The following is a 26,192-nucleotide window of genomic DNA, read 5'->3' on the forward strand; positions in this document are numbered from 1 at the left end:
TATAAACAGATGAGAGTTTATTAACCCAATTACCATGAACAAAAAGAATAAGATATATGAAAGATAAGGTTCTATCACCTCCCTAAATCAACATTAAAGAATGGAATACCTACACAAAGGAAATGTATCTTTCCTGGCTGGACATTTGCTGAATTTTTGAATATTAAGAGGTATGCTATTGTTGCCAAAAGAAAAGAACCTGTACATTATTTCCTCAGGTCAGAATTAACTAACATAATTTTGCTAGGTAGAAAAGAAACTGGAATTGAGGGAAAGATTATGGCAAATAAACCTTTTATCAGGTAATGACACTCTGGTGTTATGAAAAACACTGAATTTACAACAATTTTAGAAAACGGATGGATAACATGGCATATATTGGTTGTATTCGAGACATAGGAATGGTAGGGACAAGAATAATAATCTTAAATTACATTTATAAGACTATCAAAGTGATTCTTACACAAATCCCTTCAAAACCACTGATATACCAGGTTTAAGTCCAAAATACAATTTTAGTATACAGGTCCCTCCAACTTCTTTTGCCTTGTTACCTCTTCCTTTATAACACTATATTAAGTACTTGTGGGACCACATTCTTGAATTGTACAAAATAAATGATATCTTTTACTGAGGGCTAAAGAGTTCTAAGAGCATATATTTAATGAACTATGAGATGTGGATTAAATTTCTCCTACTTTTATATATTAAAATTTTGAGGCAGAAAATTTTATGTATTCTTTGCAGTATTGCACATTGTGTATGTAAGGAAACCTTTACTGAACCCAGGCGGAATATCTCAAAAATCCTGTTTGAAACATTAGATACAGTAATTCTCCAAATGCATGTAGTTATGTAATACTTCCATGTTATTTGCACATATTTGTACCTCAATCATCTTTCCCTATGTGTATTTTTAGTCTCAACATAATTATTACTTTCTCCTAAAAGTCCTCCCCAATCTCCAAAATTACTTAGAGGCCATACTATATGCCCTGAAGTATTTTAATATCCCTTTATTACAACACTAATTATACACTGTATAACAATATTGGAGTTATGTGATTATCTCCTTTAAGCAATGCAACCTTCTTAAAGGTAAGGATTGAGTCTCTTGCAATGTCTGAAATAAGGAAGAGACACAACATATATTTAATTAATTAACAAATTAGATATAACAAGTTATACTTATAAAATACATACTTTATTTAAATTAGGGTTTCTAGAGGCTAATATATAATAAAGAAATTTATTAGCCTAATTTTATATTAGCCTAATTATATATTATACATTAGGCTAATATATAATAAAGAAATTTAATATATAATATATAATTAGGCTAATTTATAATAAAGAAATTTAAAGCTTGTGTTATAGACTCGAGGGAATAAATTATTGTAGCAGGGTGCTTTCATTAGGAAGAATAACATGTATTGGTGGAACTGAGCTGCAAGATTCTTCAAAGAGAATGTCCCACATGAGAGGTGCCTGGGTGTTTCAGTTGGTTAAATGTCAGACTCTTCATTTCTGCTCAAGTCATTGATCTCACGATTTGTGAGTTTGAGCCCGGTGGGGGCTCTTAACTAACTGTGGAGCTTGCTTCGGATTATCTCTCTCTGTCTCCTTCTGCCCCTCCCCTGCTTGCTCTTTCTCCCTCTCAAAAAATAACTAAAAATAAATAAATAAATAAAGGTGAGAAAAAGAGAATGTTCTATATAAGATAACAAGTAATGAGGTAGAAAAACATCACAAAAAGTGAGTGAAACATTCTTTTTTGTTTTTATGATAAGATTGTGATTTGTAACATTTATTACAATTGTTTTTTTGAAAAATACATCTTTTGTAACATATCTCGGAAGACTTCTTTCACCTGCTGGTTCCTTAGGGTATAGATGAAGGGGTTTAGTAAAGGGGCAACTGAAGTATACAGCAAAGCTATACCTTTGGATAAAGTCACTCTTTCTTTGGCAGATGGTTTAATATACATAAAGATGCAGCTCCCATAAGTCATAGAAACAACAGTCATATGGGAAGTACAGGTGGAAAAAGCTTTGCTCCTTTGCTGTGCTGAAGGGAATTTAATAATTGTTCTAATGATGCAACTGTAAGAGAGAATCACCAACAGCAATGTGATCACAAGTGTCACCACAGCGAACATGAAAGACATCAATTCTAGGACACGTGTATCTGTGCAGGATATCTGAAGGATAGGCGAAGTTTCACACATAAAGTGATCAATTATTTTGGAAGCACAGAAATCCAGCTTGAGTCCCATGACCAATGGAGGAAAGATGATTAGGAATCCAGTTACCCAAGAGGAAAGTACAAGTTGATAGCACACTTTGCTGTTCATAATGATTGGGTAATGCAAGGGTTTACAGATGGCAACATACCGGTCGTAGGACATAGCAGCCAGAAGGTAAAACTCTGTAACTCCCAGTAAAAGATAAAAAAATAATTGAGCTGCGCAATTATTATATGAGATGGTTTTTTCTCTAGTCACAATGGTTATCAAGTATCTGGGAATACACACTGTTGTGAATATGATTTCCAAAAATGAGAAATTACGGAGAAAGAAATACATTGGTGTCTTGAGGCGAGGATCTAGCAGGGTAAGGAGGATAATGATTAAGTTCCCCATCAAGCTCAATATGTAATTAAGAAATAGAAACATGAAAATCACAATTTGCAATTGTGGGTCATCTGTCAATCATTGGAGAATGAAATCTATTTCCATTGACCGGTTTTTCATATTTCTTTCATGAGACTTCTCAAATACACATAAGGAAAGAAAGAAAAAAGTAAACATATATATATGTTTAGAAAAAATTAAACATATATATGAATATAATATATATGAGTATAATATAAATTAGCCTACATATATACATTAATCCTTATATATATATAAGGATAAATACATAAAACCTAAATATATATATGTTAGCCTAAATGCATATAAATTAACTTAAATATATACATAAATCAACATAAATGTATAAACTAAATAACTATATTAAATCTATAATTTAACTAAACATATATAAATTAACTTAAATATTTAAATATTTACCCAAAGCATAAAAAGGCATATATACTTTTTTTTCTGTTTTTTAAAAATTTTTTATAGTTTTTATTTATTTATTTATCTTTTAATTTTTTTACAAATAGTTTATTGTCAAGTTGGTTTCCATATAACACCCAGTGCTCATCCCCACAAGTTCCCTCCTCCATGCCCATCTCCCCTCTCCCCGCCACACCCATCAGTCCTCAGTTTGTTTTCAGCATTCAAGAGTCTCTCATGGTTAAAAAGGCATATATTCTTTAATTTATCAATTTGCAAATGATTTCTCCAGTCTGAAATTTGTGATGCTACATAATTACATGCTACAGGGAATTCTAATCTTTCCCATCTATTAGTTCTTATTATATTTCTCACAATTTTTCTCTGGACCCTGAATATTTCCTTTGGTTAATATGCATTTTTACCCATCCCTCCTGAGTGGACTGAACAACTCTGCATGCATGATTTAAATAAAAGAATATGAATTATTTTAAATGTACTTTTCTATTATTTTTATTCCACCTGTACAAAGGCACTAAATTGTTTTGTGTTTTAGAATGTGTATCAGGGAGATTTTCAAAACAAGGAGTTGGTATTATATTACAATTCCTATGATGGCCAATGACAATGCAGCATTGATTTACATTAATTAAATTGAATGAAATTTTTCTGCACTGGAAGTATATAATTATTATTATGAATTTTCTTGACTGGCTTTGCTATATTAAAATGGACAGTTGTTTTTCAGTATATGCAATAAATAAAACAAAGTGGTACATCACAAAAACAAACAAGATATTTAATAAAAAATATTATTTATTTTCAATTAAGCTTTTTGAGGTGTATTCCTACATGTATGTACATAATTTGGGTTGCTATTTGTTTGTTTTACTTTCTCAATATTCTTTGTAAGATTATTGATTATCCAGAAATTATTATAAGGAAGTAAAATATGCCATCTCAAAATGTGTCTGTCTCTTTAGCTTGGTGATTACTTTAAGCAGATTATTTTTAAGAAATGAAAGACTCAGAGTGTTTTTCTTTTTATCGCCTCTTCAAATGCCTAAAAGAATTTTGGATAGAGGACCTGCTCCAAAAAGGGACCTATCACCATAAATAACTACAGTGTAATGTGAGTTAGGTGTGGTAGAGAGGGAGGAAGTTAGCAAAGTCTGTTTGATGAAATTCTTCTGTATGTCCCATTGTTTGTTTGTTTTTTTTAATTTTTAAAATGTTTTATTTCTTTCTGAGAGAGAGAGAGAGGCAGCACGAGCAGGGGAGAGTCAGAGAAGGAGGGAGACACAGAATCAGAAGCAGGCTCCAAGCTAGCTGTCAGCACAGAGTCTGATGCGGGGCTCAAACTCTCAAACTCTGAGATCAGGACCTGAGCTGAAGTTGGACGCTTAACCAACTGAGCCACCCAGGCGCCCTGTCCTATTGTTTCTGTATGGTCCAGTAAACATTTGTTTACCAAACATTTACTCTTTTTAATTTTCCTTTGAGTTATCTTCCTTTTCTTTGAAGCTCTAGACCCTGGTATACCCTTTTTTATTAGCTCAGAATGGCATGGAAGCCCCAGTTGCCTGACTGCCAATAATTCTTATATACTTATAGAGATGCCCATAGATATGTAATTAATTTGATTTTCTCTTGTTAATCTGTCACATGTCAATTTAATTCTTAAACCAGCCAAAAGAATCTTGACTAGTAGAGTAAAATCCCCCTTCCCAACATTATATTACTACCTGTCCTTTCTATGTATAAGAATTTTACTTATTTCAATGTTATACTATCCCCTTTTATATTAAACATGCCAGTCTATTTCATAATACATATTACCAGCAGACTTTTAAAAGACATGGTTTACTAAAGTGTTCTTTGTTAATTTTAGTGTTTTGTATTTGTCTTATTAATATTGTTATTTGTTTATTATTTTTTTTTGTTTGAGGAAAACATAAAACTAAGATGTTCCATGCTTAATGTGATTTTCTAAATTAGATATTAGGGAATAGCTTCACTATTTTTAACAGCAATTTGAAGACTTGCAGTCTTCAGCTACTAAGTGATCACAAACTCTTCTTATAAAAAATGATTTATGTCCTTGTTATAACTCCCATCTTTATTCTACTTATGATTTGAAGAGGTATGCTCAAGGAGTTATTGATACAATTTCTGTTACTGTGCAGGTCTAACAGAATGTTTAGAACTATGTTATTTCAAATTTTAAAGACGAGTTGTTCAATATTTTTTCCACATCACTTTACCCAGGGCAATTCTTAATTAATAAAGAGAAACAGAGAAAATGAAAGTTAGTTGCAGCTTTATATAAATAAAGCAGATTACAACATCTGTTAATACATGACCATAAAATGACACTACTATTAAAAAAATTTGTAAACCATAAAAATGCAGTAGTCAAATTCAACTTCTTGAATTGGACTTGTGCATTTGACCTAATTTCTGATTTTGAAGTTGTTAAAATTGTAGTTGCCTTACCTTTTTGGATCTATTGTGCCTATTGTTCCCTTATATATGCATGGCAGAAATGTATTTTAGCATAATTAATTATGATTTTGCTCTCTTATTTTTTATTTTTGTAATGTTTAGTTTTGAGAGAGAGCGCGCGCACGCACAAGCAGAGGAGGGGCACAGAGGGAGATACAGAATCTGAAGCAGACTCCAGGCTCTGAGCTGTCAGCACACAGCCCGACCTGGGGCTCTAACCCACAAACCATGAGATCATAACCGGAGCGGAAGCTGAACGCTTAACCAACTGAGCCGCCCAGGTGCCCCATGATTTTATTCTCTTATGATCATATTTTATTATCTAATCTGGATATTTACTCTCATTGATTTTCGTAGGAGGAACTGTGTACATATGATGCTTCTGTAAAGAATTTCCACATTTCCTCAAATTCATACTTACTTTGAAGTTCAGAACTCAGGCATTAACAATTTTAAAGGACATCCATCTTCTATTCCAGGTAAGTTGCATTTTGTAAAATTTTGTTGTTATGACTGCTGCCATTCAAAACCTCAAATTAGGTAGTTACACTTTAAAATAAAATATGGCAACTGAAAACTCATGGCATCATTTAATGAAAGATAAGCAACGGTTCCAAGAAAGACTCCATATTGCTATCTGTACTCTTATGAAATGCTGCAGTTTTATCATTTTCTACTTACTACAGACTCAAGGGTTCTATTGAAACAAAACAAATGGGGGAAAAAACCCTCTTCTTTGGGGATCAAAGTTCCAAAAGTACTAATTATTGGCAATAAAAGACACATGTACTCTACTTTAAATAAAAGCTGAAGTGAAAGTATCCCAGAGGAGTATCATAAGTTATTTAGAAAATTAAGTGAAATATTTAGTGGGATCATTAGCAGTTCAGTGTCCTGGGGCAACCCTGGAAAATCCCAAGCTGTTTTATACAAGCCCAAGACATTGCCTTGCTTCCAAGTAGCAACAGAAGAAGTTTTAGCCTTTATGGTAAACCATTTTATACTCTGGCACCTAATGGTGTATTTATTTATGAATAACAATTAAGCATAATATATTATCAGATTAATAAATTGAGGCTTCAGTTGGATTTTGGATGAACTTATTTTGATCTTTCAGGAGAACTGAATTTTATTTACTAAATATATTTTATGTTAATGCCCAAACCTGGAGATTCCAACGTCCATCAGCTAGTAAATTGTTTAACAAATTGTGGCATATACATACAATGGAATAAACTAGTCTTATGTAAAAAACCACAATTGGATATCAGAAATACTATGTTAAGTGAAAGAAGCCAGATATAATATTTATATGCTCTATGATTCTATTTCTATAATTCTGAAAAATCTGAATTATAGAGATAGAAATCTGATCAGTGTTTTTAAGGGCTAATGGTGAGAAGTGATTGACTACAGAGTGTCAAAAGAAAACATTTTAGGATAATGGAAATATTTTATATCATGGTTATAGTGGTGGCTGCATTGCTATATATGTTTGTCAAATTTATCAAACTATATACACCCCTAAAAACTGACCTTTTTGTTGTTAAATTCTATCTCAATAATCTACCAAATATATTTAGATGTAACTTCCCTCATTTTTTTCACTACTAATATTACTTAGGTCTGTACTATCCAATACAATAGCCACTAGCTACATGTGGATATATACATTTCAATTTAAAGTAATAAATATTAAATTAAAAATTAAATATTCAGTTCCTCAGTTACACTGGCCACATTTCAAGTGCTTACTAGCTATAGGTGATTAGTGACTACCATCTTGGACAGCACTGACTTAAATAATTAATTTTTCACTTTCGTATTTTCTAAATCATATATTTTATTATATAAATCTATGAGTTTTGGTATGCTACATTTTATTGTCATATAGTTTAAAATATTCTCTAATTACTTTCTGATTTCTTTTTTGACCAATTGGCTATATAAAAGTAGATTGCTTAATTTCCAAGTATTTGGTCACTTTCGAGTTATTTTTGTTTATCTATCATCTATTTATTTATTTATATATTTATTTTTAAATCTTTATTTAAATTCTAGTTAACATACAGTATAAAATTAGTTTCAGGTATACAACTAAGTGACCCAACACTTCCATACAACACCCAGTGCTATCACAAGTGCCCTCAATCCCCATCAACTATTTCACCCATTCCCCACTCAGCTCTCATCTGGTAATAGTCTGTTCTCTATAGTTGAGTCTATTTCTTAGTTTGTCTCCTTCTTTCTTTTTTCCCTTTTACTCATTTGTTTTGTTTCTTAAGTTCCACATATAAGTAAAATCATACAGTATTTTTCTTTCCCTGACTGACTTATTTTGCTTAGCTTAATACCCTCTACCTCCAACCACCTCATTGGAAATAACAAGGTTTTATTCTTTTTCATGCTTAAACAATATTCCATCAGGTATATATACTACATCTTCTTTTTCCATTCATCAGTTGATGCACACTTGGGCTGTTTCCATAATTTGCCTATTGTAGCTAATGCTACTATAAACATTGGGGTGCATGTATTCCTTTGAAATTTTATATCTTTTGTGTAAATACCTAGTAATGCAATTACAGGATCCTAGGGTAGTTCTATTTTTAACTTTTTGAGGAACCTCCATATAGTTTTCCACAGTGGATGTCCCAGTTTGCATTCCCACCAACAATGCAAGAGGGATCTCCTTTCTCCATATCCTTATGAAACTTGTTATTTCTTGTATTGTTGTTGATTTTAGCCATTTTAGTCATTCTTACAGGTGTGAGGTGACATTATAGTTTTGATTTGTACTTCCTTGATGATCAGTCATGTCAAGCATCTATTCATGTATCTATTTCATATCTGGATATCTTCTTTGTAAAAATGTCTATTCATGTCTTCTGCCCATTTTTTAACTGGGTTGTTTGTTTTTTATAATTATTTATAATATATATATTTATATTTATTATTTTATAATTTCTTTATATACTTTGGATACTAACCTTTTATCAGATGTATCATTTGCAAAATATCTTCTCCTATTCCATAGGTTGCCTTTAGTTTTGTTGATTGTTTCCTTTGCTGTGCAGAAAATTTTTATTTTGGTGTAGTCCCAATAGTTTATTTTTGCTTTTGTTTCCCTTGCCTCAGGAGACATATCTAGAAAATAATTATTACAGCTCATGTGAAAGGTTACTAACTGGGCTCTCTTCTAGGGTTTTTATGGCTTTAGCTCTCACATTGAGGTCTTTACTCAATTTTGAAATTATTTTTGTGTATGGTGCAAGAAGTAGTTCAGTTTCATTCTTTTGTATGTTGCACTCCAATGCCATTTTTTAAAGAGACTGTCTTTTTCCCATTGGATATTCTTTCCTGTTTTGTTGAAGATTAGTTGACCATAGTATTGTGGGTTCATTTCTGGGTTTTCTATTCTGTTCCATTGATCTATGTGTTTATTTGTTGTGCCAGTGCCATACTGTTTTGATCACACCAGCTTTGTAATATAACTTGAAGTCTGGGATTGTGATACCACCTGTTTTGCTTTTCTTTTTCAAAGTTGCTTTGTCTATTGGGAGTCTTTTTTGTTTCCACACAAACTTTTATGATTGTTCTAATTATGTGAAAATTGCTGTTGGTATTTTAATAGGTATTTCATTAAATGTGTAGATTGCTTTGTGTAGTATAGACATTTTAACAATATTTGTTTTTCCAATCCATGAACATGGAATGTCTTTCTATTTGCTTGTGTCATCTTCAATTTCTTTCATCACTGTTTTGTAGTTTTCAGTATAGTTCTTTCACCACTTTGGTTAGGTTATTCCTATGTATCTTATTGTTTTGGGTATAATTGTAAATGGGATTGTTATCTTAATTTTTCTTTCTGCTACTTTGTTATTGGTGTATAGAAATCAACAGATTTCTGTACATGGATTTTGTATCTTGTGAGTTTACTGAATTCATTTATCAGTTCTAGCAGTTTCTTATGGAGCTTTTTGGGTTTTGTTTTTTAAGTTTATTTCTTCATTTTGAGAGACAGAGGGAGATAGGGAGAATGAGCTGTAGAGGGGCAGAGAGAAAGGGAGAGAAAGAATCCCAAGTAGACTGGGTGTTGTCTGCATGAGCCCATTGTGGGGTTAGATCTCACAAACCATGAGATCATGACCTGAGCCAAAGTCAAGAGTCAGATGCTTAACCAACTGAGCCACCCAGGTGATTCTGAGTTTCTTATGTATATAGTATTATGTCACCTCCAAATAGTGAAAGTTTTACTTCCTCCTTGCAGATTTCAATGTCTTTAATTCTCTTTGTTCTCTGATTGCTGTGGTTAGAACTTCCAGTACTATGCTAAATAACAGTGGTGAGGGGCACCTGGGTGACTCAGTCGGTTAAGTGTCCAACTTTGGCTCAGGTCATGATCTTGCAGTTCATGGGTTTGAGACTTTTGTCAGGCTCTGTGCTGATAGCTAGCTCAGAGCCTGGAGCCTGTTTCAGATTCTATATCTCCCTCTCTCTCTGACCCTCCCCTGCTTATGCGTTCTCTCTCTCTCTCTCAGAAATAAATAAAAAACATTTAAAAAATTTAAAAAACTTTAAAAATAACAGTGGTGAAAATGGACATCCCTGTCTTGTTCCTGACTATAGAGGAAAAGCTCTCCATTTTTCTCCATTGAGGATAATATTAGCTGTGGGTTTTTCATATATGGGTTTTATTATGCTGAGATATATTCCCTCTAAACCTACTTCATTGAATCCATATTTAAATTTAAATAACCACATGTGAAGCACACTGTGAAACTTACTCTAGGAAGGATAACACCTTGTTAAAAATCAAAATATAATTACTACTACAAAGTTGTAGCACAGGGAATCACCAAAGTTTGAGAAAATCAAAGAATCAAGAAGACTGGTATAAAGGGTAAAATAAAACTAGCATTAACAAAACAAATGAATTAACAGACAAAAAGTAGAAATAGACCATAAATAGAACAAAATGATGGTTGCCAGTGGGCAGCAGGGGGGTAAAATGGTTGAATAGGAAGGAGAGGTACAGGTTTCCATTTTGGAATGAACAAGTCACAGGAATAAAATGTACCGCATAAGGAATACGGCCAAGGCTATTGTAATAGCATTGTATGGTAACAGCATTGTATAGCTACACTGTGGTGAATGTAGCATAATGTATAAGCTTGTAAAGCCACTGTGTTTTCCACCTGAAGCTAATGTAACAATGTAGCTAATGTACTAATATAACTAATAGTTGTGTGTCAACTATACTCAAATATAAGCAAATAAACAAATAGAGAAATTAACATTTAAGAATGATTAGAAGTGAATTTAGATGCCAAAGAAACCACTTCCAGCAGGGAAACTAACATGTCAGAGTGAATGACTTTCATACATTATTTCACTTATTTTTTACAATATCCTATGAGCTAAGACTGCTAGTTTTCTCATTTTATGAATAAAGAAATTGATGGAAAGGATGAATCTATTTTGTAAGTTGAATAAATTTTATAATTTTACAAAGATATTGGGTCTCTTTAACCTCAAAATCTAGGAACTGTGATCTGAGCTATATGATACTGTATCATTATGTGAATTATTCCATTTTTGTCTCTCTGTTTATAAAATGGATAAATGATTTCTAATACCTGTGATGGTTAGGATGCAATGAAAAAGGCTCATTCTTGTCTGTAGGAGTGAAATTTTGAAGTATCTATCAAGATTTGGTACTCATATATTTTCAGCTAGCATTTGTATATATGCAAGTGAGCATGAAAATGGACTTAGCATTGTAGCTAATGATGTAAAATTGATAGAAAGTTAATTCCTTAAATCTTAACAAACAATATAATTATTAAATTATTAGAAGTTTCCTTTGTTATTCCATGATCTTGATTTAAAAGGATGAGTCCCATCTAGAATATTTATAAGGAATGATACCCATTGTTAACTGAGAAAGAAAAAAGAAAAATTGCAGAGTATTTTCTGTAGTAAAACTGCATTACTATATTTTAAAAACTGCCTCTGGGTGTGTGAATATGACTGTGTTTGTGAGTGAATATATAGAAAAAATGTCTGAAAGAATATACTATAAATATTTAATACTGGTTAATTTGAAGATGTGAGGACAAATGGAGAGTGAGTAGAAAACAAAAAGGCCATTCCATCTGACATCAGATACCATTGATGTGATAACTGATTCTCTGACATTTATTTTTCATGGCATTAAGTATACATAACTCCTAGAATTAAAAAATGAAAAACTGAGCTTAAAATACCTTTCTGATTTTTAAAAATATTACAATTCTTTCTTGATTAATTCATTCTTCTTTGTTCTGGAAGAGATGTACAAATGAATAAAACCTGAGTGCTACCCTCAATTACGAGTTTACTGTAATGGACTTCAGCTCTATATTTAATGGACCCTGAAGGAATTGAGAATAAATTATCTCCTCAATATAGATCAAGTGCCATGTGCATACTAGAAAGATGAAAAACAGCCAAGGGGAAGCCAGGTTGATTGTATACACTGGTAGGTACATTTTTGCTTTTAGTCTCACTATATTGCTTAGCTTTCTGGAAAGATGCATGTCACGACATCACTATACCTCTTCAGGCCATCTCTCCTGCATTCTGAATTTTTCTATTCTGGTCTGTCATACATTTATACAGTGACTAGAGAAGGTAAACAGTATCTTTGGATAGTATTCAATCTTCATCTTATCCAGTAAGCTTTGAAATGTTTTGCCTTACAGTCATGAAGCAGTATTCCCTGGAAATTTACTAAAGAACTCTCAGTTCTTGACATTTAGGTCACAACTATGTTTATGTTTATTTGGAAAGATAAAAAAGATGAAGAAAAATTTCGTTACTTTTAGCAGAGGCTATATAGCCATCAAAACTTCATTTTCTCTGTGTAAAAGGCTTTTATGTAATAGACAGAGCAAGGGTGACTGAATGACAAATGTCACCTAAAGTAGATTATGAATGCGTTGCCTCCCATATTTTAAGCAAATTAAGAAAATCTGGGATTATATTTTTTGTCTGGGATCATTAGACATCTCAGAAATAAAGTATGTTTTGTATTTGTCAATACATGCATTTTTATCTTTCTCCCATTAATAAGGTTCTTTTTTGAAATACATTGCAGAGATCTCCAAATTATTACTATAACATATTGACTATTTCTAACTTTATATTTTAATATTTCAGTTTGTTCAAAATATATTTACAATCTATGGCTTTTGATATGCCAATTTTGCTGAAATGTGTCACAAAAATTTGTCTATTTCTAAAGAAGACAATGCTGTCAGGGAAAAAAATAAAAGAAGGAAAACAAGGTACAATACAATCTTTGACACTTACCACCAACTGATTTGTCCAGTTCATGTTAGGAAAAGAAGGACAGAGCTCTTTGAAATGTGACAACATGTAATAAATAAATTTCATTTTAGTATATAAAATATGTGCATTAATTACTGATACTAACTTGATTTACCTTAAATTGCCAGAGATTTGTCACTAAAAAAAGTACAAAAATATTATTAAGAACCTATAGCACAAATAAAAGCTGGTTGCCAAGATAAAGAGATAACAATATAGACAAAAGTCATATAGACTACATCTTAGCAATATGTAGCCTCTATAAAGTAAATCTTACGGGGAGTTTTCTGCTTAGTCTTCTAGAAAGAAGACCATGAAATATTTTGTCATTAAAAAAACTCCTTTACGAGTTTCTTCTTATACTCAACAAGTTTAAGAGTACAAAGACAAAGTGAATATAGTTACAAAACAAAGCTAATTGGTAATTTAAATGAGGAACATAAAAATTATATAAAGGGATCCATAGGTAGTAAAGATGATATTACTGATACAGTAATATCTATCTATGTAAGTATGGATATCACTGGCTTCAAGGTGTTTTCCCCATAAATTAAGAACTTTACTCTTATTACAACCAAGACAATTCTAGTCCTATTTTTCTGTGATTAGAAACACATTAATCTGCTGAGCATATTAAAAAGAATGTATATTAAGAATAAAAATGATACCTATTATTAATTAAGCTCAGGAATTGTGTTTGAGTCACCACTTTCCAACAAAGCTTTACAAAAAAATAAAGTTTATATATGGCATCAAAATTAAAACTCAATATTAGATATTTCTGTCCTAAAAGCATGCAATACTGGAAACTGGAAAACACTGTTTTGATACGTAAATTACAGATATAATTACTAAATGAAGCTGTAGAAATATATAATTAAGAGCTGTATTGCACATAAAGAAAACTTGGTTACAGGTATAGACGCTATATAAGGTCACTCGTGAGGGGACTTTTAATATAGACCTATGAATAAATACGTTGTTTCTTTTCAACAGAGGATGTGCAAATATTTCTGTTTTTTTTTATATTTTTATTTATTTCTAGGAGAGAGAGAGAGAGAGAGCGTGAGCAGGGGAGGGTCAGAGAGAGAGGGAGATACAGACTCTGAAATAGTCTCCAGGCTCTGAGCTGGCAGTCAGCACAGAGCCCGAGGCGGGGCTTGAACCCACGAACCGCGAGATCATGACCTAAGCGAAATTCGGACACTTAACCAACTAAGCCACCCAAGCGCCCCAAATATTTCTGTTTTAATGGGATTGAGTGGATTTTGCAAAAATACAATGGAAAAAATTTCCATTGGCTTCATATCATTGGAGCTAATAGTGGGAACATTTAATCTTCAATTCCTTTAATATTCACATATTCATTTTTGTGTTTTGTTTTTTAATAGATTTTGCTTGAAGAAAATAAAACTCAGTATGAGAAACCATACAATGATTACAGAATTTGTTCTCTCGGGCATCTCAGATGACCCAAAGCTATAATCTTTATCTTCAGGCTGTAATTTTTACCTTTCTGTTTATGGCTATGTATTAAGTGTCACCGGAAGCCTAACCATTCTCCTCCTCACCTTGACAGAATATCATCTCAAGACCCATGTATTACTTCCTGCAGAATTTCTCCTTCTTAGAATTACATTCACTAGTGTGTCTATCCCCAGATTTGGGGAGACAATCATTACTAAAATCAAGATCATTTCCTATAACAATTGTTTAACTCAACTATTTTTCTTTATCTTCATGGTTGTGTCTGAGTTTTTTCTTCTCATTCCCATGTCTTTTCATCGTTACATTGCCAAGTGCAAGCCTTTTCAGTATCCACCACTATGAACAAGAAAATCTGCACCTTGCTTGTCTTCGGGTGATGGTTGGGAGGATCTTACCATTTTCCCACCACTCATGCTCATCCTCCAGCTCGATTTCTGTGCTTCCAATGTAATTGGTTATTTCTCTTGTGACTATTTCCCCATTTTACAACTCTCGTGTTCAGATACATGGCTTTTAGAGATGATTGGCTTTTACTTTGCTTTTGTCACTCTGCTCTTCACGTTGGCATTTGTGATTCTTTCCTACATGTGCATCCTTAGCACCATTCTGAGAATCCCGCCTGCTAGTCAGAGGAAAAAGAATTTTCCACATGTACCTCTCTCTTGATTGTCATTTCCATCTCTTATGGGAGCTGTATACTCACGTATGCCAAGCCTTTAGCAAAAGAAAGAGCATCACTGACCAAAGGAGTAGCTATTCTCAACACCTCAGTTGCTCCCATGTTGAGCTCCTTTATTTCTACCCGGAGGAACCAGCAAGTGAAACAAGCTTTTGAAAATTTGCTTGATAAAGGAGTGTTTTTGAGAAACCAGTGAAAGCATGTTAAAGTAATAACATGAAAGGATGTTATTGGGAAGATCCAATAAAGGAAAAATAAAATTTAGACTTCTACAATATGTCCCCATATCCATTTCACAGATATTTTCAAGGCTGAGCACATTGCTTAAACTTTCTTTCACACTGAAAGTAACTATGTTGTGTCTTTCTTTCAAAAGCTTTGTAGGTCCCATTTCCTCAATGATTTGCAATTCTGAATAGAAAGCCAGTGACTACAAAACATAAATCATTTCCCTAATTGTTCCAAATAATAAAAGGATTTTTAAAAGACTTGCGTAAACACTCCTTTAATTGATTTATCCTTAAATTTATGTCCTGCTACTAATATTACATTTTCTTTCTTTTTTTACATTTTCTTTTTTAAAGATATAAATAATATGAAATAAATTATCTAACAATTATATTTATTGCACAATGTCTACGGTATCTGTCCAGTTGTTCCCACTCAGCTAATAGAGTTGAATGTTTATTTTACTGCTTATTAATTATTTAAAAGTTATATATCTTTTGCTTTCTAGTTATGCTCAGGGCACATGTTATGTTTTTATATATACTCCCCTTGTTTATCTCTATTATATTTAAAAATATATAGCAGATGAAGATTTAGGGAGTCACCACTATATCTATGCCACATGAAAGTTTAATACAAATTTCTTGAGTAATAATATCTCTTCTATAGAGGGCAATTATTCTGTGCCATATGCTCAACCAGGTACATCCTAAATATTGAATCAGCATAGCTACACAACACATAGACAAATTATATTTTACTTAAAAGTTTGCAAACTAATATTCAGAAGAGTTGAGTAATTTGCCTTAAATCTTCAGGTATAACAGCCAGTGTGATTCCTTGGCTTGGGAAACAAAACAAACACAAAAACTTGTGTTTATTTCATACATATTTAAGAATCTGTGGGAACTAGCAAATATCTGCAGCTTTTACCTAGGACATACATAATTTTATTGGTGTTCTACACTCACATCATATCACTTGGACATGATTATATTATTATAGTCGAGTAGGAAAGCAGTAACCCCTAATACTATACTTGGCACATAAATTAGAGCCGTCATCAGTCAAAACAAGAAGCTCTTCAACTGCCATTACTGGTGAGCAACAGAGGGAGAAGAAAAAATGTATAAAGTGTTAGCCATATTACAATACCAAAAATTCTTATTGGAAGGCAGATTAAAATACGGAGTAGGGGCGCCTGGGTGGCTTAGTCGGTTAAGCGTCCGACTTTCGCTTAGGTCATGATCTCGCGGTTCGTGGGTTCGGGCCCGCATCGGGCTCTGTGCTGACTGCCAGCTCAGAGCCTGGAGCCTATTTCAGAGTCTGTATCTCCCTCTCTCTCTGACACTCCCCTGCTCACGCTGTCTCTCTCTCTCCTAGAAATAAATAAAAAAATATTTAAAAAATAAATAAAATAAGATAAAATATGGAGTAAAGGATAGATTTAGTACTATGCAGTAGATTATTAGTTTTGTAAAGATGTCATGGGGTAGAGATGCATTCTGTAGAGCTCTGTGTTATAAGCTAGGTTGTTAAATTCTGAAACACATTGTCAGGAGAACGAACCCTTAGTGTGGTTGTTTGCTTGCTTTTTGCTTCTTTTTTTTTTTTTTTTTTTTTCCTGTCTCATCGGACATGGTCCCACAGCTTCCTTTACTAATTTCAATACTAATATGTATTATGGTTTGTATTCCTTAGTGTTTTGTGTATAGTTCTATTCTAACAATTTGGATTCACTGAATTATCCCCCTTGAGGCAGCAGTGAAGACAATATATAAAACATTAAGTAGCTTATGCAACACATTGCCTATGTAGCAGCTGTACTAGATGGTTTTAAAATATCTTCTGTTTTTATTCTCCTTTTATATATGCATTCTCTTCTCATTCAAAGAAATATTTTCTCTCCAGATAAAATGAAAATTTAAGACAAAAATATTAACACAGAAAGCAAAGGTGTTCACTGAGAGGACATATGTCCAGGAATACTGGTTTCCTTGGATTACAACAATAGCAATTGCTAGTAATTTTGTATCCCACCGTTCTGCATGTTAGTGAGCCTGTTATGAAAATTAGAGGTAAGTAGGACATATAGAAGGCAATTGAATTCTCCAAGACCTTATCATTGATTCATCACTTATCAGATCAACTTTTAATTAGATTAAATAGGATATATTAGAGTTTTATTTTGCAACTGCATATATTTTTAAAAATGTAAAGAGATGTTAGTATGTTTTGCTTTATGACATCAATTTATTCATTCTCTATTAAATAAAAAGCAGGAAACTACCATGTCTGTGATTGTGTTTCTAATTGAATACAGGTTATATTGTACTTTCTTTAAGGGAACAGACTTTAATATTAGAGTCTGTGATTATATTTATCACTTGTCAGCTCTATAAGCATATCTAAGGTCCAAAACCACACTGTTCCTGGTGCTTCATTTGGAATAAAGATAAAAGTTCCAAAGGTGTGTCATAAAGGCTAAGTGAGATAGATTATAACCGTCCTTAGAATTTCGTTGGAATAAATAATGGCTTTGCTCAATCACAGATAATATTAATAATCTGCCCAGACTTGGAAATCAATTTCAACTAAAAGAAAATAAATCCACTAGCTCTTCTTAAAGTATAGGAAGAGTTCCACATGGTTTATAGAGCACTTGCATTTATATTATTTCAATTAATTCCCAAAACACCCTGAAATTTCAACTCCATGGTAAAAGGAGAAAACTGATGCTTAGGGAAATTGAGTAACATCCAAAGTTACATATATCCATTAAGTGGCCCATTAATGTTTTTAACCCACATTTCTCTAACTGCAGAGCCCACATACACTCTGTGATAGTCAGGTACCCGAGAGTGTCACGAACAAGCAATTAATAGTGTTTTGATCCCATAATCTTATTATCAGTTTGTGCACTTTTCCTATTTCTTTGCTTATTGATGTCTAAATGAAGAACTGAAAGTTTGAGCTTAGGAGTTGGTACGTGTCACCAACCCCTACAGGTACAATCTTTCCATTCACTCACTGGGTTCTCCAAGGGAGTCTTTGCTTTATTCAGGACAAAAGAAGTTCTTAGAGAACACCTGTGTCATGGTCCAAAGCCCAGCAAGACTGAACATTGTAAGTAAATTTAGAGTAATTATGAACTAGACGCTACCCACAACATTGAATTAAACAATTTTCCCTCAAATATATCAGCAAAAACCCTGAACAACTCTTTACTCATAAGGTGGGGGAGAAAGAGTAATATGATCATAAAGCACATTGCTTGGAAGCTATGATTCATGAAGTTTCTCTAATGACCTCTAGGGAGTTTTAACTAAGAAGAGTGAATTTAGTAAACATAGAAAAAGTTAAAACAATTAGACTCTCAAAGTTATTGATTTACTAGGGGATTTGTCCACACAGTGCCACCAAGAGAAAACAACAACATCAACAAAATGTACCACAAATAAAATGGAATCAGTCTAAAGCTCTCAGTCTCTCAAAAGAATGCCCTTTTGGTCCTTAATGTATCCTTTAAAACAAAGTCCCTTTTTCATCTTGGGCATCGAAGAAGTCATCAATATCTAGTTTATCTAAAGGCTCACTGTTCTTTTTTAATTTATTTATTTAAATTCAAGTTAGTTGACAGGTTGATGGGTCAGTGTTAATACTAAATTGCTGGTAACAATTTTGAAAAGTTTATGTAGGGGTTCTTTCAGAAGGAAACCTTGAATGTACTTCATGGCCATTTTATTCAACAAATACAAAGTAATATTGCTACCTTTCATTTTGAATAGATCAAAGAGTCTGTCTTAAGGGTCCTTAGAAGGGGTTCTTGATGTTGACAAAATGAGTGGAAGATGACCGTGTTTAAACCATGTTCTTCCAGAGGGAAATATGGATCTGCATTCAGAAATTAAAAAGATGAGCTAAAGGCTTAGATATATCCTTCATCCTCTCCATGAATACATCCTTGGGATGGCTTCAGGCTTGAGGAATCATATGCACCTTGTTAAACACTTTCTCCCAGTTTATTTCTCCCAAAAGGCTGCTGAATGAATGAATGAATATCATCCATCAGGCTTAGTTGATGCTGGTAAATGAATACAATTTATTGAATTTTCATTAACATCTTTACATAAATAGTATAATATACCTCCACCAAGTCTGTGATACTGGATCATCTCTTCCTACAGCTTCTTTAAGCATGTTCTCTGGTCCTACCATATTGATCTATCAGTACTCATTTTCAGTGATATTCACATGAACCCTTCCTTACCTATTATAACTTCCTTCATAGCTCTTCATACATTCCTTCAAAGGTTTCATTAGTAACCAGAAAGTGTATGTCAGTCATGGTACTATCCTAGAGAAATGTCTTAAAATTTATAGAAAACATTAGAGAAAAAAGAATATGCAAAAAAGTTAAAATAAGGGTAAAAATACATTGATGCATTATTACCTATGGAATAGTAATAATAGGTTTTTTAAACATGGATTTCTAATGCCAGTAAAATAGTGCAGAAATTTCAATCTTGAGATTGAAACCAAATGTTGTCTATTTGATGAGAATGCATTTGGGAACTTCCAGGTGTTATGAGAAACAAGTGCTTTTAATAAAGCAAACCCTGATGAAGGAAGAGTGATGTTACTGAGCAGGAATAAAGTTAATTGAAGGAATGAGTTATAAAGAATTTTAATGAAAGTAATTTTAAAATAATGTTTTATGAAGTTTTCTTTTAATTTGTATATCAAAAATATTGGGACTTCTTTTATATATCTTTGTTATAGGTTTACTCAGTATGGGGAATTTAGGCTTAGTAGGTATATACATCTTGAAAAGTAGGTAAACTAAACCACAACAACAACAACAACCCAAACTATGTAATATGCAGCCAGGAATTTGAAATAAAATAGAGAACTTCACCTGATGGGTATGTTTGATTCAACAACAAACTCGACATCATTGAACACTGAATTACAAAAGTGTTTATTTTAAGGCCTGTATGACTCTTGTAGGCACTGGATTGTGTTGCCATGGCTTTGAGGGTAAGAATCTGTCCTAACTTTCAGACATGCACATGGAGTGGAGGAGCTCACGGGAGACTTCAGCACAAATGTTTGGTGTGCTGGAAAAAATAAGACTAAGATGCTTACAATTTCCCCTGTAGGTAAAATGATATACAATTGAACCAAATTCTGGATCTACACTTGGACCATTGTTAACCACTCTTCGAGATTTTCCTTGTGCTTTCTCTTAGAGGTCTGGCAGGAGAACAATAAATAAGCAACTGAGGAATGAGAAACCACACAAAAACAACAGAATTTATCCTCCTGGGATTGTCAGATGACCCACAGCTTCAGGTGCTGATCTTTGTCTTACTGCTCATCACCTACATGCTCAGCATCACTGGCAACCTGACCATTATCACCCTTACCCTGCTGGAGTCCCACCTCCAGACCCCCATGTATTTCTTCCTCAGAAACTTCTCCTTATTAGAGGTTTCATTCACAACTGTCAGCATACCCAAGTTCCTGAGCACCATAATGACAGGGGATAAAACCATTTCCTTTAATGGTTGCATTGCTCAGTTCTTTTTTTTCATTCTCTTGGGAGTCACTGAATTTTACCTTCTGGCCGCCATGTCCTATGACCGTTACATTGCCATCTGCAAACCTCTGCATTACATGACCATCATGAATCCCAGAGTCTGCATACTCCTTGTCTTCTCTTCATGGCTAATTTCATTCATTATCGTACTCCCCGGACTCATTTTGCTCTCACAAATTAATTAATGTAGGTCTAATATTATTGACCATTTTACCTGTGATTATTTTCCCCTGCTGCAACTTGCCTGTTCAGACACAAAATTCCTAGAAATACTGGGGTTTTCCTGTGCTCTGTTCACTTTAATGTTCACGTTGGCTTTGATATTTTTGTCCTACACATATATCATCAGAACAATTTTAAGAATCCCTTCTACTAGTCAGAGGACAAAGGCCTTTTCCACCTGTTCTTCCCATATGATTGTCATCTCCATCTCCTATGGCAGCTGTATTTTCATGTACATTAAACCCTCAGCAAATGACAGAGCATCTCTGAGCAAGGGCGTTGCTGTGCTAAACACCTCAGTGGCCCCCATGCTGAACCCATTTATTTACAGCCTAAGGAATCAGCAAGTCAGGCAAGCCTTCATGGACAGGGCAAGGAGGATTGTATTTTTCTCTAGAAAATGAAAGGTTGTTTGTCATGAATGAGACACATACTGCAGGACAATTTAAAATACACAAATAGAAATTTAAGTAACCTCTTCAAATACAAATAACCTTCTTATCATTATTCTATGTTCATTCTTTCTGTTTCTACCAGTTTACAATCACCGATAATATATTTCCCATTCAATTGCAATGACTTCATAGGCTTCTGGTCCCCAGAATTTTGAACACTTTGTTAGTTGCAACCTCTTGAGCAACAATTGTTTTATAATGTAAAGTTTACTTTGAGTTTTGTTTAGAAAAACCATTATCACCAGGTTGGAGGAGGCCATGTACTATTGATATGATACTTTACTTACTATATAGAGAAAATATAATGTGATTTTCATTGATATTTGACAGGAATTCCCTTCACCATCTTGTCATTTCTTTATTAAAAATTTTTTCAAATTCCATATGATGTATATAAAAATGAATGCTTTCATTCAAAAGCCAAAAAAACACTTGGTCACTAATTATAAGGCATGTCTATATAATTTATCTATTGGTTAAAAAAAGCAGAGATCTTTAACACTATATACTTTTGTAGGCATGATGCTAAATAGATTTCCTTATTTACAAATCCCATAATAACTCAGTAGATTTTGGTAGATATACAGGTAGATACATACATACAGGCACACATACTATAGAAAATAGTGAAGCAATAGCTCTTTTTGGTATGTAGGATAAGTTTAGTGTCTCTAATTCCATGGAATATAGGGCTCACTTTCTGATTATGCAGAAATATATATGTATAGCTCCTTCTCTAGTTTTGGATGAGTTTGAAAAGGTCATGTATCAATTATTTTTTTATGTTTATTTATAAGAGAGAGAAAGAGCACACACATGATAGAGAGAGCAGGGGAGGGGCAGAGAGAGAGGGAGACACAGAACCCAAAGCAAGCTCTAGGCTCCGATCTGTCAGCACAGAGCCCTACAGGGACTCAAACTCACAGACTAGATCATGACCTGAGCCGAAGTCAGACACTGAACCAACTAAGCCACCCAGGCATCCTGTATCTAATTATTTAATGCCTCAACAAAATCATTTAAGTTTTGTAGAAACTTTGTAAAAGCTTCAGAGAACAAAATTTTCCATTTCATATTAAATTAGAATTTCACATTTTAAATCATTCTTTCATCATTCTACATAAGATATTAAGTGTCTACAGTATTAGGCTCTTAATACCTTAAGTTTTATGTGTGAGAAAGTGATGTAAGAATTATGGATATGTAAAAGTATTTTACCTTCTATAAACAACTTTTCAGTAACAGAAAATATACTATAATCCTAATTAGAGGTGCAAAATCCCTGATGATCTCTATGCAATTTACTCATGTAAGAAATATAGCATAGGATTTATGGGGAGAAAACAAAATAAATAATGAAAAACTGAAGGAGACTCAAACTGTAAGGGAAAACTTATACATGGTTTCTCAATTTCATCCTATCTGATGAATAATTTTATGTTAAATAAGGCAAATTTTGACAAATGTAGGCTTTCTAAAACCTCTCAATATATACTTCCCCACTGATAAGATAGTTGTCAGATAAATCTGGCATATATAACTTACTATTGGGATTGAAATGCACCTGTCAAGCATAGAGCATATTTATCAATAAATAGTAGTGACTGTTATTAATATTAGTCTCTATCTCTAACTGTTATAGTTGGGAATCAATACAGATTATAATTATAAATGGTGAGAGTATTTAACACAAGATCTCTCCACCTATCCATATATATATACATACATATATACATATATATGTATATGCATACATACATATGTAAGTTTATATATGTATTTTTAATATAGCTTATTGTCAAGTTGGTTTCCATATAACACCCAGTACTCATCACAACAAGTGTACCCCTCCATGCCCATATTTTTAAGAGTACAATAAAGTATCATTAAGCATAGGCAAAATGTACTAGAGAAAACAATGTTCTTCAACAATATTCATCTTCAACATCTTTAGCCCTTATTCTTCTAACAGAACTGAATTTTTTTAAATGCTTATTTTTGAGAGGGAGAGAGAGACAGAGCAAGAGCAGTGAGAGGCAGAGAGAGACGGAAACACAGAATCCAAAGCAGGCTGAGCTGTCAGTACAGAGCCTAATGCAGGACTGGACCTCATGGACCACAAGGTCATGACCTGAGCTGAAGCTGGAGGCTTAACCGACTGAGCCTCCCAGGTGCCCTGCAGAAGTGAACTTTATACCAGCTACTATCAATTCCCCTTTGCCCACCTGAACCTATCCCACGGCAGCCACCATCTATCTTCCATTTTTATGAGTTTGACCAATTTTAACACCACATAAAAGTGGATTTATCCATTTTTTGTTCTTCTGTGATGTGATTGACTTATTTCATCTAACCTAATGTCCTCCAGACTCATCAACACTGTCACATATCATTAAAAAAAGAGAAAACAAAGAGAGGGAAATGAACAAGCACACAGCGATCAGAGTTCATCCTGCTGAGCCTTTCTGATGATTCTGATCTGATTGTGATTTTCCTCTTTTAATTCATCACATACATTTTCTGTGTCACTGGAAATCTGACTAATCATCACTCTAACCTGGTAGATGTCCATCCACAAATGCTTATGTATTTCTTACCTGGAACTTCTCTTTCTTAGAAATCTCCTTTATATATATATTTGTATAGATATAGATATAGATATAGATATAGATATAGATAATATTCCTAGGTTTCTGAGGGCAATTATCACCAAAACCAAAATCATTTCTCATCATAATTGTATAGCCCAACAATTCTTTTTATTTTCATGGAGGTGACTGAACTTTGCATCCTAATTGCCACGTCCTTTGACCACTGTGTTGCCATTTGTAAACCCCTTCATTACATAACCATCACAAATAGGAACCCAACCCATTTACAGCCCAGGTGTGTAGCTGGGCATGTTTCTGATCACTTTTCTTACCCTTCATGCTTCTGTTCCAGCCAGATAACTCTGTTTCTAATATCACTGATCACTTTGCGTGTGACTATCTTTCCCTTGTACAACCATATTCTCAGATGCAAGGTTCCTAGAAGTAATTGACTTTTATTTGTTTTGATTACTTTGCTATTCACTGTGGCCTTTGTGATTTTGTCCTACATGTATATCACATCTGCCAGTCAGAGAAGAAAAGTTTTTCTCCTCTTGTATTTCCTACATGATTGCCATTTCCATTTCCATATACACTAATTACTCTGCAGGGGGGAAAAGCCATCATTGACAAAAGTAGTAGCGATTTCAATAACTCTGTTGTCCTTATGTTGAGCCCTTTGACTTACCCACTAAGGAACCAGAAAATACACAAACCTTCAAAGATTTGGCCCTTAAATTTTGTTTCATACAAACAAATCAAAGTTTTGATTAATATTAATTAATGTTATCATGAAGATTTAGTGAGAGAAAACTGAAATTGTAACTTTCTAATCCTCACACTTTTCCTATAGCTATATTAAATCCTGAGTTGATTAGCTAAACATTGCATGTTCCATGTAAGTGATTTATAATTGTAAACATAAAACCAGTGGTAATGGAACACAAATCATTTTGTTTACTGTTCTAAGTAATAAAAATATTCAACCAAAATTCAAATCCAAAAGATATATGCACCCCTACATTTTTTGTAGCATTTTCAATGAAACATTACTCAGATATAAAAAAGGATGGGGTCTTGCTATTTACCACAACATCAATGGACATAGAGGAGATTATGCTAAGCAAAATATTCCAGAGAAAGACAAATATCACCTGATTTCACTTATATATAGTATCTAAAAAAACAAAATTAAGAAACAAGCAATCAAAGCAGAAACAGACTCATTAATACAGTGAACTAATTGATGCTTCACAGATGGGAGGGTTTGAGGTGATGGGCAAAATAGGTGAAGATCAATGGGAGGTACAGGCTTGTAGTTATGGAATAAATAGGCCCTGAGAATAAAAGGTACAGAGTAAGGAATATAGTCAATGCTATTATAAATGTGTGGGTTTGTGACAAGTGATAGCTACTCTTACAGTGACCACAGCACAGTGTATACACTTCCTGAACTGCAATGTTGTACACCTTAAACTCATGTAACATTGTGTGTCAGCAATTTCAAACAAATACAGGAAACAAAGAAATAAATTGATAAATTATCATTGATAAATGAGTAGAATTGAACTGAGATGCCAATGTTTCCCCCATTTCCAGCAAGGAAAAGATCATATGTGACTGTGAATACCCTAAAGGAGAAGAAAAAGTGAGATTATTCAAGCAAATGGATAAATAAAACCACAAGTATTCAGAAATAGAAAAAGTGAGGGTAGAAGGTATGAAGTGAGTTTGAAATTCCAGAAAGGGGCCAAATATACTGTACCGTGGCCCTGTTAAAATTACACACATATTGAGGGTACTAAGAAACTTTTTTTTCCCCTGAAAAATGAGAAGCATGAGTTTCTCAGACCCATGGTCTCTGAGCTAAAAACATTACTTACCAAGATAACATGACATTGGTGCTATAAGTAACTCACTGTCCAAACTCTCAGATTGTTTCTAGCCCAATGATATGAAAGCAGTTGATTATTTATTTAAAAAG

The 26,192-nt window shown here is 33.4% G+C and overlaps 1 protein-coding gene and 3 pseudogenes across 1 annotated transcript; 3 read left to right on the forward strand and 1 right to left on the reverse strand.

The window, feature by feature from the left end:
* Positions 1–1,810: 1,810 nt before the first annotated feature.
* LOC120226281 (olfactory receptor 6C6-like) lies at positions 1,811–2,752 on the reverse strand. The gene is given in 1 exon segment (XM_039224457.1): positions 1,811–2,752. A coding segment is annotated over 1 exon segment (942 nt).
* An 11,610-nt stretch (positions 2,753–14,362) lies between these two features.
* Positions 14,363–15,306, forward strand: LOC120226283 (annotated as a pseudogene).
* A 5,321-nt stretch (positions 15,307–20,627) lies between these two features.
* Positions 20,628–21,566, forward strand: LOC120226279 (annotated as a pseudogene).
* A 1,336-nt stretch (positions 21,567–22,902) lies between these two features.
* On the forward strand, positions 22,903–24,838 carry LOC120226258 (annotated as a pseudogene).
* Positions 24,839–26,192: the final 1,354 nt, after the last annotated feature.

Source organism: Hyaena hyaena, unplaced genomic scaffold (genome assembly GCF_003009895.1).
Source record: "Hyaena hyaena isolate Hyena2069 unplaced genomic scaffold, ASM300989v1 scaffold_1655, whole genome shotgun sequence".
Lineage (NCBI taxonomy): Eukaryota > Metazoa > Chordata > Mammalia > Carnivora > Hyaenidae > Hyaena > Hyaena hyaena.